A 14332-nucleotide genomic window follows, 5' to 3' on the forward strand; every position below is an offset into this window, starting at 1 on the left:
TAGATTGACACTGTATGTATACTTATACATTGAATAACTATAGCTAAACAGCATATAAGCTACTTACAGACTTAAGGCTTCATTGTGCATGATTTTGAATTACGGTTTGTGGGTCTACTATACAAGTGCACAACCACAGAATGCCTTTGTATACTACACCCCAGCTACTCAAATTGATGATGTCATGTGTTTGTGCACTTGCACCCAAGGGTCTAGTGCAGAAGTGTACGACCAACTGATGTTACAATTTGAGTAGCTTGGGTCTTGCATACAAAGGTATCCTGTGTTGTGCACTTCTAATTGGTACATTCTAATTTAGGCCTGATCAATCAATTTTGAAATTTTATTTGCATGGAACAATTCTGTATCTTCAAACGTGATAGAACGTTATTTACGTTGTATTTACTACTACAGTTTGTTTGCTCATAGCCTTGTCGTCCAACCATACAGTAGGCCTAGGCTCTGTCTTAGAAAGTAAAAACCACTAATTTTTATCAAAAGCGTTGTTACTGTAAGATTTAGACTTCCGAAAAATTCTGCATTTCATGGCAACTGGTATGTAATTTTGGCTACAACAGAACTTTACCCAGCTGGCGGGCCCAGCTAGACTGAGGGCACACGAAGAGCAGGAACTGATAAACCCATTTACAGCGACAAGCGTTAGCAAAAATAAAAGAAAAAAGTTTCAGGGAGTTTCCCTCTTTATGAATATCATCAGTAAATGCTTGCGAAATCATGTAGATTGTAGAAGGTGAAAATATATGCATATTAGTCAAGCACATTATGTTTTTGGAGTTTTGTTTGGAATACCTTAAAAACAAGCGTGCATCACATAATTTTTTGCTTTGTGTTAAAACTCCATTTTCATGATTGATGTTGTTAGCATTTTAGAATGCTTAGCTGAGCTCTTGACTATCATTTTGCTTGAGTCTTTGCTCTTTCGTAAGGAATTTGTTTAAATACTTTAACTGTTAGATAACACTAAGTGAGAAAGTGAGTTACTGCAGGTTATTACGTATTTATTAATTGATAAGTTTTCATCACTTTTTCAAGTTGCTCCTATTCAAAATTTGCTAGCTCAGTGATATCAGAAATTTAGGGTGAAAAACTTTGTGTTGATATTATGGCTGATTAGCACCACCTTGTGAACAATTTTGAAATCTTTGCAAATAGTTTTGGCCGTAAGACGTTCAAAGAGTTCAAAAAGACAATAGAACTACCGAATTTAAACTTTCTGAAGTTCTTTACGCCTATTACACACTGAGCCTGCTTTCTATATCTCACAAGTAGACTTTGTTCATATACACTGCGATATAATACACTAAATTTAAAAGTCTTTTTGAGCAAAACGACATTAACTCTATAGGCTATATCCCAGTAAAAGTAACACAGCTGCATTTTATTGTTAAAACAAATTGTTTTGAAACAAGATAATATTGTAGCAGGTACACACCTTAACCTACAAGATGTTTATCCATATGAATAAAGCTTAACTCGTTTGATTAGAGTTATAGTTATAGTTTTTTCGAAATCTACAGCCTTCTTTACCACCAAATAACTATGAAGCTATGCTAACTTAAACGAGGTATAGAAACTTACACATTTCACTTTTTATCGGGCAACATAAGTGTAGACTGCGGTAATTAAGGACGGGGAACAAAAGTTTGAAAAAGGTGGTGACTTTGAGTAAAATGGTATTTTTGTATCGATTAACTTAATGCAAAAATTAAATCAACCTTAGGCTTAACATAAATCATACAAGTTATTTCAAACCTTTCTAATGTAGTGGAACACTAATGGAACACAGACACCAGATATTTCAAAAGTTGACTAAAGCAAAAATTGCAGCAAAAGTATATGGCTCTCTTAGAAAAGTTTAGCTGGCTGTTTTTGTGATAAAAAAGCACTGTTTTTATGAATATTAGTTACACCAAACCTTAAAACGTCGCAAATAAAAAATAGAACTCTAAATTAAAATTATATATACACAAGCATTACAAACTAGTACTTTAAAAAATGATGTCACAGCGATTGACGAGATACATACACAGTTTCGTGCAATATCAAACGGGTAAATAAACAAGTGTGTTAATATTTTAAAACTTCAAAAAAGTGCATTATGAAGTCGCAAATTTCCCATATTTTTTGAAATATAATGAAACAACAAAAAGATAATTTTCTTTATATAAGAAGCAAATAATTTTCTGTACCAAATACAATGGCATCACTCTTTTTATGTTATTTAGTGGAAAATAATATTGCCAATAATATTTGAAAAATGCAACTAATATAAGACTTCAAGAAAGAATGCTGAAACAGAAAATCTTTAAAAGCATCCATATATAAAAATTCCTATTGGTTGTCTGTCTAAGGCTCGGGTAAAGAAAAGGGCCAATAAAACCTCAAAAAGTTGCATTTATGATTCAGCTGGTGCATCTGTAAACAAAGTGCATGAGCATTTAGAATACAGTACTAAGTTACACAGCTAACCATTTTAGAAAAAAATACCTTCCGCTGTAGGCGCACTCGAGTCAGTAGGGCCGGTCGTTTCTGTGTTGAAAATAGCAATTAAGAAATTTTTGTTCTACAATACTTATGAAAGCAAGGTTTATACAATTGTTTGTTTCTGTTCTGATTATTATATTTTTTTATAAAAGTAATTTTAAGTTAAGATAAAGTATGACTGACACAGAAAACAAATAGACAGGCTATGGATGAAGTTTTAATTCAACATACGTTCTCAGTAAATGGCCATAAGAAAGAAGTTAAGCAAAGTTCAGCATGTCAATAGTAAAACAAGCAGAGTTTTTCACTTACAATTAGGTATAAATGTTTTACGTTAAAGTAGGTTACCCGCTACTTGACGTAAAGTGGACAGAAGTAAATGGTTCTTACGCGTTACGTCCATTTCCTTATAAACTTATAAAGTTTTTACAAGCATGTTTGAAATAAACGTTGAGATCTTTTAAGCTCAAATTGCTATAACACAAGCGTTTCCCTTTGGCGACAAGAACAATAGCTTTGAAACAACAATACAGCTCGGAATGTTTTAAAGAAATAAAGCAATGAAGCGCAACGGTGCTTTTGTTTACGATGACCACCAAATAACATCCGTCTGAGTTGTAGCCTACACCATGGTCCATGGACCAAACAGTCTTCCAATTTAGACGATAAGAATTAATCTATTGTATTAATAAATGCTTACGCTTGTCGTACATAACAAGTACACGGCTACGCAAGCAAAATAATAATTTTTGTTAAATTGTCTTGCTATTATTGACTGTAGATAAACTGTACGTCTATATATCTATAATCGTCTAAATTGGAAGTCGTCTATAATCGTCTATACGCTATGATAATGGCTAATTAGAAGCAAGGTTTACCTGCTGCTGCTTCTCCTGCCGGAGCTGTCTCTTCTTCATCATTGGTTCTTTCTGGAGATAAAAATAGAAAGTTTTAGTAAACTGAGTAAATTACTTGCAATAGCAAATAAAAGCACATGTTTGCATATGTGAAAATATTTTGGCATCTCCCCATTTGCTTACCTGGCATCTCTGCCGCTTCTTCTGCTTCTGCGGGTGCATCTTCAGTCTTTTCTGGTTCCGCTTCGGCAGCTAAATGCAAAGTGCTTATATTTCAGTAATATAGGGAAACAAAAAGATAAAGTTAACTTTGTATTCTTAAATGAAACAGAGCCATAAGATCTGATATGCATCTTTATTTAATACTCCTATATTTACAACAGCGTCATAAAGTGATTGTAGCCGAAAGAAACCAGAAAAGTTGTTATGTGCAATAGTAAGCCAACGCAGCAAAGTTAGTTGAGGAAAAAGTCGAGTCACGCCTAATTCTTAGTAATACATATACAAAAATATTCAAAATTGCAACCAAAATAACACTTGATCTAAAGTAGTCACACAAATAGAGAAATGTACTACAGATTTTGTGTTAAACGAAACATAAAAAACTCACAGGTTTTCAATTTCACAGCTCAAAAAATACTGTAAAATCACTAAAGATAAAAAGTCAAAAGCAAAATGAACTCGAGTTCTATTCTAAAACCTATGAGCAAGAGCTTTTATAAGTTAGTAAAGTCATGTACAGTCAGGGTGTTTACAAGCAAAACATACACAGCAGTTAAATACAAAGCCGTTCGAGCATCGCATCAAAGCAAAAAACCATGCAATCTGAAGCATTTATTTTTCAAAGCCGTCTATGGATTATAGCTGCAAAGTAGCACACCAAAAAATTCCAACACAGTCTATGACTGGTCTCGTAAACCTGGGGCAGATTCAGGTTCCGCTGCTTTTTCCTGCTCAGCCACTGCTTCTTCTTTTACTTGTTCCGATGTTTCTGTTTCGGCGGAAACTACTGGTACTGGGTCAGCGGTTGGTTCTTTGGGTGGTTCAGGGGTTGGTTCTTTGGGTGGTTCGGGGGTTGGTTCTTTGGGTGGTTCAGGGGTTGGTTCTTTGGGTGGTTCAGGGGTTGGTTCTTTGGGTGGTTCAGGGGTTGGTTCTTTAGGTGGTTCAGGAGTTGGTTCCTTTACCGGTTCTGGTGTTGGTGCCTTTGCTGGTTCTGGCGGTGTTGGAGTTGGTTCTTTTGCTGCCAAGCGATTGTAATTAAGGATTACATTAAGAGCCAAATTATTAGTATGCAAAGCACGTTATATTGCGTTGATAAGATACTTTGTTTGTCATACGTAAAGCAAGGTATAACTTCCAGTAGGATTGAAGGTGATGCATGCAGAGAAATAAAGAGTTTAAATCAATCTAGAGTAAAAGTGTGAAGTGTGTGCAGTAAAATGCAAATGTGGCCTATGAATAAAATTAACTCTATATGAAAAGTATGATTTCAATAAATCAGACATTGCTATAAGCGCATCCTACCAGCTGTATATACACAAATGACATGCAATTCATTACAAAATTGTTGATGAGATTTGTTACAAATTTCATGTTTTATATATAACATCTACGCATGCAACAACGAGCGAGCTTAAAGTTACAACTAGCCAAAAGAAAAAATGTATAAGAAAACATTTTTTGATATGGAAGAGTAAGCGGTTTCATCGAAAAAAGTAACTTATCAATCACGTGTACAGTTTCCTCAGAGTTGCCTACCTTGTTCTACCACAAAACCACAAATTCGGCAAGTATAGATAACACAATTTCATGTCACAAACATAAATAGCAACATGCTTAAAATAACATCAATTTGACATCAGTGAAATCAGCAATATCTGAAAAGTGAGATATATCTACCACTTGTGTTTTGGTTACTGTGAACTAAGATTAGCTTAATGTGTCTGGTGAAAAGTAAAGAAAGCGCTCACACTTAATTCTGTTGTTGGATACTGTATCCTAAAGTAAAGTACTCACACTAAAGTATTCACTAAAAATAAGGATAAAAACACTGAAAGACATTAAAAAAGAGGATAAATTCTCTACTCACGGGGCGGCGTTGGTGTTCTTGCTTTAATAGGTTCTGCAAATAGAGAACCAGTAATTACAAGTAGTTACGCACATTTTGATTAAGTTATCGTGTTAAGGTCGTTATTCAAAAACAACAGCCGTTTCATTAAAACTAAAAATGACTTTACCTTGCGTAGGTTCCGACTTGGGCGTGGCGGCGCGTTCTCCAGCTAAACGCAATAACATATGTTATAATTACAGCATTATCAATACATGCAAAACATTTAATTAACTTTTCCAATAAATCTTAAATGCAACCTTGTAGAGCAGGGGTGACGAACCTATTCGATGACGCGGGCCACTTTGTCAGTTACGGCTGAGCAAGCGGGCCGCACAATTTTTTTAACATTTTGCATAATAATTAGCATTCAAGCACAACCGCTTCATTTGGCATATTTTTAGCTGCTCCCGCGGCCGCAAAAAATACATCGATTGAGTGCGGCAATCTATTGAAGACATACTGCTGCGACTCAATTGTGCTATCAGCTTTTGATATCGCATTGCGCAAAGATTAGAAACAGGTGAAAGAAAGTTCAAGACTGCTGGTCTCACCGGACGCTTCGTTCAAGACTGCTGGTCTCCCGGACGCAAAATTTAACCCTAAATTCCGGACATGTCCGGAATTTTCCGGACGGTATGGCAACCCTAAATTATTTCCTATAAGTCCTATATGCCTTGCATGTATGGGCGTTTGTCAAATCGTTTGGTGGGCCGCACAAAATTGTTTGGCGGGCCGCAGGTTCGTCACCTCTGTTGTAGAGTATAGTGCAACCTGCAACCCAGTAAATCAAAAGAAGGCACCGGCATGATATAGTCTTTTACTTTTTTACTGTAACTGCAATATGTTTTTGGACGGGTTGTGGACATCGCCACGGTAAGCTGGCGCCAATACCAAGCACCTTTTTAAAGAGAAAAGACTAGGTCATTAAAAACCTGGAAAGACAAAAAAGATTTAAAATCTTTCTTATCTTTACGAAATAGAGGTTCAAGTTGAGCCACGTGCTCCGTGGTTACGGAAATAGTCAAATACGCAAGCCAATCAGGTTATAGTTTGCCAACCATAAAATATGCAAACTTTTCACGATATGTTCAGCTCGTGTTAAAGGCAACTAGTTTGAAACAAATTTTAATAATCGAGCCGAGATGATCAATAATTGATGCATCAGCAAAGTTTTGTAAACAGCAAAGGGTCTAATGAACGGAACGTGATGAATTTCTGATGTGCTTTTTTCTTTCAAAAAGACAACATCATGAGTACCTTGTGCACAGAAGGGAATTTGGCTGTAGCAGGACAAGGCTGTTGATGGTGCAGGCAATAAGCCAAAAGATGTCAAAACAAGATTATTCACGTCCCTTTAAATTCATAGTTTGATCGTCATAAAGCTGTTAACAGCCATATATCAGTAAATAAATTCTCGATATGAGGCGTCTTAAAAGGTGCAGAACAACGTGTTCAAACAGACAAGTCTGTGCCTATTGCCCTTGAGTAGGGAATAAACGCTCTTAATAGATTTAAAAGACCAACTGCGTGTATGTCGTTACCATAGGAACGAATTTATCGTCAAAGGTGTACCCAGAGGATTTTCAAAGCATATTTACACTGCACTTTGGTGGACTTAGATTACTATCCACTGGAGCAAGATGACATACAACGCATGTCAATGACTTGTTAGACAAAGGAATGTCACATTAAAGACATGTTTGCAGTAAGAGTCGCGCCTAACTAAAACGGCGTATGACGGTATCTTTCCTTAGAGTTATCTCCCACACCCCATCTTAACGTATATGCGAAACAACGCTTAGTTGTAACGTGTAACTAAGGTGACGGTTGCGCATATCACATTCGATTTTCGGATGTTCTCTTAGAAAATCAATCAAAGTTTTGACAGGTGTTTTACGTTGCCAGTCGACAATCTACCTCATAATTTTGTGGTCTAAGCCTGGAGGTATTGGTTATTTAAACGCTTCTAAACACTATATTGTCGTTGCGTGTATAACCAGATCGACCCGATTGATAGCTTGCTGTTAATTGCAATTGATTTACATTTAGAATATTACAATATCGATTTAGAGAATGTACGTCATAATAAAGTATAAACACACGCAAATTAACCTCATCTAACTCTCTACAAGAGTAACTTTAAGTAACAGGCCATGACCTAAAAGCGAACATTGTAAATACTGTAAAATAGTGGATTGACCGACCCTTATTCCTTTTGGCGCAGGCCAAGCTGCAAAGTATGCGAAACTCCTTCACGGTTGTCGTGCGAATAATGCATTTCATTAATAATAGATTAGAGTTAATTTTAAAAGCCAATAGCATTATTAGCTCTCTTGCACGTATCACCACAAACTATCGTTTCGGTAAGTTGAAATAAAAGCCGTAGCAACAAAGCCGCAACTAATGAGACAACTTTGCTCATTTTAAAAGACAAGGTGAAGGCCTCTTTGTGGAAAGCACACGAGCTCCAGCATCTGTTCCAGTAAATATTATGAAGCTCATCTTGTTTGCAACTTGCATATTTTCCTTTTGTTGCTCTACAGTTTTACTTAGAAAGACATGTGTAGAACTGTTTAGTTTTTTTGAAAACTTTGCGGCTAACTTAATTGTGGTAACTAATAGGGATGTGCCGTGAGGAAGATTATTCGGGTTCGTGCAAACCCGAATATTATGAAGGTCGACACGAACGAATCCCGAATCTATTCGTATTAGAACCAAACAATAAAATTTCATCCAAAAGTTGTCAAGTCTTGCTTGTAACATGATGTAATCGAAAAACAAATCGCTTTCCTTTGAAAAATAGTGTTTAAAAAACGATTGAAAAAGCAAAATCGTTAGGAAAACGACCTTCATTGTAAGTACTGCTGACTCTAGTTTAGCTTTGTCGGGAAACGAGATCATCATTTTTAACAAAAGTCAGTAAATTTATATAAGTAATATTGTATTCGGGTTCGCCATTGTTGGTATTCGTGTTCGCCCGAATCTTCCATAAAGGCGATATTCGGCGAATCTATTCGGGTTTGGGTTCGTATCGGCCCATCCCTAGTAATATTAACCGAAAACAACGCAGATCTCAGAAAATTCTTACTTAAAAGTTCAAATCTATGAAAAAATCTATGGTAGTTTTAAAAGTTCAGAAACTCTGTAAGAAACTTTTGCTATAATAACTGTGCCCAAACTTATGAGGCAAAAACAAGTTTCCAAAAGCTCCAATTGAAAGCTCAGTACAGTATATACAAAATGAGTGTTTAATAGTGTAGGCATATTACCAACCTTGCCGCTCACACTCACAGTTTGTTTTGTATTGTTGACGTAGCAATCGTGGTAATGAGCAAATTGAATTGTATGTTTGGATTGTTAAGTGTTTTCCACTACTTTATCGAGGCCACGAAAAGCTCATCTTTGCGACCAAGCAGGTGCATTTCAGTTTTTCTCAAGCATCTCATTCCCATATTAATTCGTTTACTTTACTTGGCTTAGTACCTATCCGAACGACGGAAATATCTAACTTCCGTACTAAGAATTCTAAAAAAGTTTCTGGGTACTTTTTTATTTTAAAAGTACTTTTGGCCAAATTAACGAAACTCTTAAAATTACCCGAAAATATCGAAATCACCAAAAAAATTTTTGTCAAGACTGATAACTCCGTTGTTGGTATATATTTAGGCGTTCCCACTCTACTGCGTATATTAAAGCTAAATTTTGTTACAAGAGGCAAGTGCAGTACTCTGACAAAACAGATCATTATTATTATGCCCTAATTCAGCAATAAGCGTATTATTGTTTCGAGATGTCTTTGCTTGTGCAGGTGCAAGGTTAATTGGTATCGCCATTTATACGTCATGAGTCTCACTTACTTTCGGTAACATTGGCATCCATTTGCTTTGGCGCTTCTACAACAAGCTCTGTGAAAGTATATATTTATATAACATCCAGTAATATATATGTTTCTTATTTAAATATTTTTAGAGTACAGTATTGTATTTGGCTAGATCAAATTCTAAAGAGCCATAAGTTATTAAAATCATTATTCCAATAAAAACATTTCCGAGACGACATAGTTACCTTTTTGTTTAATTTGTATTTCTGTTGGTTGTAAGTCATCGTTGCGCACGGTAGGCTTGACTGTGGCTGTCAGGTCAGAACCATTTGTAACGCCTTTAGCTGGTGGGGCGGTGACGTTGACTGCTTTACTTCCAGAGCAACCCATTATTTATAGTTGTACAGCGTTCGTTCTCAACAAAAAGCTACAGATACGCTTATAAGTTGTCTACACTCTGAAAAGTACTCAAATACTATAACAGAGAGTACCTTTATCAAGTTAAAATTAGCAGGTAAATGATTGTTTGGGCCTTGGACGCTATTTGTAGGCTACATTCCTGCATAAGCAAATAGCAAATGACAAACCACAAATGCATTCAACGCCTGGTTATTGTAAACAATTGTTGTTTGTCACGCACTTTTACCTGCTTTTATTAATTTCACAAGAACCTGCAAACTTCTTATACAATGTCGAATAACTTTATCGTAGGAGCTTACCATATGAGATAATCAGCCAGCAGTCATGTTTAAAGAAGTAGGCCTACCTGGTTTCTTATCTTTGTTCACAATAAAGATCACGGTATTCAACATTTACTGAAGACCATTGTAGTCGCTACCGCTGCTACTTCGCCAGACAATATATTCTTTCGTAATTCACAGCATCACAACAAAAGGTAATTTTATCCAACTGTGTCATAAGCACACAGCCTGTTACCGGTTATAAACTCAGAAGAAGTTTGCTATTGTTAGAAATTTTTGTCTTGAGGTCGGGAATTTGAAGGACAGACAGTAAAATCATGAAAAAGCAAGAACGATGTCTACTATTGGTCGACTTACCAATAAATTAAATTAACTCACAAGGCCTTTTCATTTTGCAAAAACCCATTCTGACTGCAAATCACCTTAGCTTTTCCTTGTGTTTGTCTTATTTTGACTCTTAGCAAGCAACTTATTGTGGTAATAAACTCAGAAACAGTTTGCTATTGTTTGAACATTTTGTCACGAATTTTGTCAAAACAATCAGGAAGCAAAAAAATGCTTTCTTTTTATTAACGGGTCGCCGACTAGGAAACTATATAAACTGACAAAGCCCTTTCATTTTGCAGACACCAACTCTGATTGCAAATTATACCGGCTCATCATTGTTTTCGTCTATGATTTCGGTAAAGGCGCCTACACTCTGCTGTTTGATGACGTTGTAATGCAAGAAGCAAATGACGATGCTTCTGTCTCTGTCTTCAAGATAATCATCTATGCTATGATGTCGACACTCGACACGCTCGCTATACTACGCGGTCGGTCTACACATGCTTCCATATCCCAGCAAGGACAATAGAGATTCTTTCATTCGTTATAAAAACACATATACAGGAGAGCTTGACATAAACTCACCGTTGTTATCCTAAACAAACTTGGAGAACAATTAACAACCGCGGGCTCTTGCGATAGAGTTCATTTTGAGTCCAAGACAGTCTATTTTAAGACCTTTATGCTAGGTTTTCAAAGGCGGATATTTACTGCGACATCATGCGGACTATCATTTATCCGTAAACTGATCTTGACCAGGTGGTTGCTAGGCAACGGAAGCACGCAGCGTGTTTGTTCATGGCGAGACCAGTGAATTTTCTCCAGCCTTCAGCATTGTGCGCTCGTGTTTGCTTACGAACAATAGGTAATGTCGTGTTTCCACTAGAACAACCCTAGTCACCTTTTATAAGTGCTCTAAGTAAACTTAAAAGCTTTCTTCTATTTATTTTGTGGCAAAGCGGCGCATAGTTGGTCAAGACTGGATTGTTTGCACTCGCACAAAATCCGCTTTTATTCGTCAAATCAGTTTTTAAATATGAACATAAGGAATGAATCATCAAATAACTCTGTATTCATATCTATTAAAAGTAAGGTTAATAAAAATAATTATTAGACCATTTTAACTTAAAATCTAAACAACTAAGAAAGAACTAAAATAATTGGTATTTTTGGATAAATTTGTTTCCACCGCTATAAAAATTGGCCAAATTACTAAAAATGACCATAGTGCTCTTACACAGAGAGCGATTATTAACTGTGTCGGTGGTCCGTTTATTGCAGGAACAACGATCGTCATAACAAGCAGAAACCTCTTCATAACTTTAACGCATTATGTATGTGCTTGCTTACAGTCGTCCACACAGTTTGCGAAATGAACATGTTGCTATGCTATGACTGAAATTGGGAAAGCATAAGCTACGCTGCAGCATTAACGTTTTTCGAGAAACACCTAGTAACCTATTGCGCTGTTATAATCCACTGCTTAACAAATTCTACACCTTGCGAAATGACGGATATTATTCTAAAATCATCCCCTTGCTTTAACAATAAAGATCGACAGAAAATCCTTTGTGTTTATACAACGCACCCTTAATGCCCAACATACAAACGGTGACGCCATCAGTGGAGCATGACCAGAATATTTTTACTTCCACAGTTTAACTAAGCAGGGAACCGTTACCTTTAATAAATTCGACAAAAGTCTGACGTAGATAAATGCTTTCACGAGACCTTGAAACGTTGCTATGCATCGGTTGATAGGATAAAGGTTATTTTGTTAAATCTGTAATAATTTTACAATACTCAATCATTTTCCGCAACATTTCAGCGTTTGAGTTTACTGTATGTATTTGTTTAGATACGAAATTAGGTTCTAAATTTACTCAAAGCGTTTACTATAAGCGTAAACGGTCTATAGCAAAGCCTTGGCAGTATAGTAGTTTACAAGTTATACATTTAAACTTAAACCGGAATTTTTCTAAAACGTATTGACATATCGTATTCAAGGCACAAAAAATAAACCTTCAAAGCGAGAACAGAAATCGAGTCTGCCAAGTATAAGAATGAAACTAGATTTAACGTCGCTAAAAGCATCTACCCAGCAATCTGTAACAACAGATCATACTCATCAGCTCTACCCTGCCTGCCTGAGCAGGCTGATCGTCTGAAAACATACACGCGCACCAGATCATCGCTTGAGTGTGTAAATTACATCACACAAAGACCGTCGCTACGTTACTACCTTTCACCTGTGTAAATAGCCACACTACACAAAAGCGACTTTTTCGAAATACATTAGCGCAACCTTGCGGGAATGGTTAAGAGTTCTTCCATGGATTCCGTCAACAGAAAGTGATCACCCACTGTTTATAGCAATATGTGAAGGGCTCAATTCCAAAATCTCTTACATCCACATTTAGTGTTGTCGAAAAAATGCAAAAACACATCTATGATGCTTTCTTATGACTCAATGACTTTAAAAAGTGCTTTTGTCTTCAAAAATATGCTGCTAGTTTGAAAGGTATTTTCAGTTTTTTTACCAGGCTTAAATCGAGAATTTAGATGTAAAGATTTTCGAAACAAAAATTAACAAAAACAGTAATAAGTTTAAACAATTCACGGGCCCGTGGCGAATTTTTAGCGGGGTCCTCGAAAATTTTCATTTAAAAAATATTTGCGCTGGATCCTTCAAGGCACAAGGGACCTGTGTCAACTGCAATGCTTGCAACATTGTGCTACTACGTTAATCCGACCCTAAATAGGGGCCGCGTCATTACCACCACTATTATCATCTAGACTTTTAGAGCATAGGCCTACTATCACTTCAAATGACTGATAGAAATCCACATAGTAAATGCTCTGATTTCATTGATTGAAATAGATAAAAAGAGCTTTGCAAACAAATCAAGATGGTGTGTAAGAGGTTTTGGAAATATAGGACAGATGAGTTTGTAGTTAAGATAAAACAGTACTTAAACACACAAAAAACAATTTTGGCAAAGATTGTCTGTGAAAGGTTTTAAAATTGTGTTTTAGATTGATAATTTTGTTGTTTGCATTGTTAGAAAATCAACATAGCTAATAACTTCGTTGACGTGATGTGACCGGAAGATGCACTCCATTACTGGCAGCCCACTTATCCTACAAAAACAGGCAAATCATAGACGACATTCGGTATATATTTATGCGTAAAATTGTGCTAATAAATTGATTTACTTCCTTTGTAAAGATTAAAAATCACCGTTTAGGTTCTTTGGTAAGATTTATGAATCTACTGTATTTCCATTTATGGCCTACAATTCGTGCAGCATATATCAACTGCCTGCTATGGGGACTTTCCCTAATTTGAATACAGATGATAGTGTTAAAAAAAATTAAATATTTGTTTTTTAACCACAATGTTTTTCAGTCGAAATGCTAGTGGTTTGACTATTTTTTAATGATTTTTATAAATTTGTAATTGATTTTGTTAATTTTCTATATTTCAGGTTTTTAACAACTAGTAGAATATGTCATTTTATCTTCCACTCGAAAAATATTTTCACCCATCGCAGTATATGATATTTATTGCAGATGTCAGCGCCAATGGCAACGACAAACGTTCTTTTCTGTAATGGGCTTGTCTAGACTGGTAATTAATCACTGTAATTCGGAGCAACAACGGTCAGGCGGTAGCTATTCAAGTGATAGCTACGCCTATTGAGTGGTTTATAGAAAAGCTGTAATGCAAATATTTAACTTTATTTAATAGTGCTTCGAGTTACCTGCCCTGATAAGTGCTTTTTGATACCGGATAGATTGTTCCTATATCTACAGCAGTCGGCATTCAGCTTGGAAAATTTGCTTTTTTCGGAAGAAAATCACCACGCAACAGGCACAAAAGATAACAATTAGGCCTATACGCGCAAATTGTTCAGAAAAAAACGCATCTTGTCTGTCTGTCTGCGCATTTTCGTTTATTTTGCAAAATAATTTTGCAGATAGAATATTGCTTATAGGCCTATAGGTCAGT

At 36.1% G+C, this 14332-nt stretch overlaps 1 protein-coding gene across 1 annotated transcript; it reads right to left on the reverse strand.

Moving 5' to 3' along the window:
• Positions 1–1372: 1372 nt before the first annotated feature.
• LOC143450255 (uncharacterized) lies at positions 1373–9774 on the reverse strand. The gene is made up of 9 exons (XM_076950716.1): positions 9538–9774; positions 9330–9377; positions 5600–5641; positions 5452–5484; positions 4282–4602; positions 3546–3614; positions 3384–3434; positions 2509–2550; positions 1373–2436 (listed from the first exon to the last, which is right to left on the reverse strand). The coding sequence occupies exons 1-9, from the start codon at positions 9680–9682 to the stop codon at positions 2417–2419; spliced, it is 771 nt and encodes a 256-aa protein (XP_076806831.1). The 5' UTR covers positions 9683–9774; the 3' UTR covers positions 1373–2416.
• Between the last annotated feature and the right edge of the window lie 4558 nt (positions 9775–14332).

The sequence above is a fragment of the Clavelina lepadiformis genome, chromosome 3 (assembly GCF_947623445.1).
Source record: "Clavelina lepadiformis chromosome 3, kaClaLepa1.1, whole genome shotgun sequence".
Taxonomy (NCBI): domain Eukaryota; kingdom Metazoa; phylum Chordata; class Ascidiacea; order Aplousobranchia; family Clavelinidae; genus Clavelina; species Clavelina lepadiformis.

Coding starts and splice junctions, on each gene's coding strand:
- LOC143450255 (XM_076950716.1), bottom strand. CDS start 9,682: ATGGGTTGCTCTGGAAGTAAAGCAGTCAACGTCACCGCCCCACCAGCT. Junction 9,378..9,537: donor AATACAAATTAAACAAAAAG/GTAACTATGTCG, acceptor ATACTTTCACAG/AGCTTGTTGTAGAAGCGCCA. Junction 5,485..5,599: donor CAAGTCGGAACCTACGCAAG/GTAAAGTCATTT, acceptor CTCTATTTGCAG/AACCTATTAAAGCAAGAACA.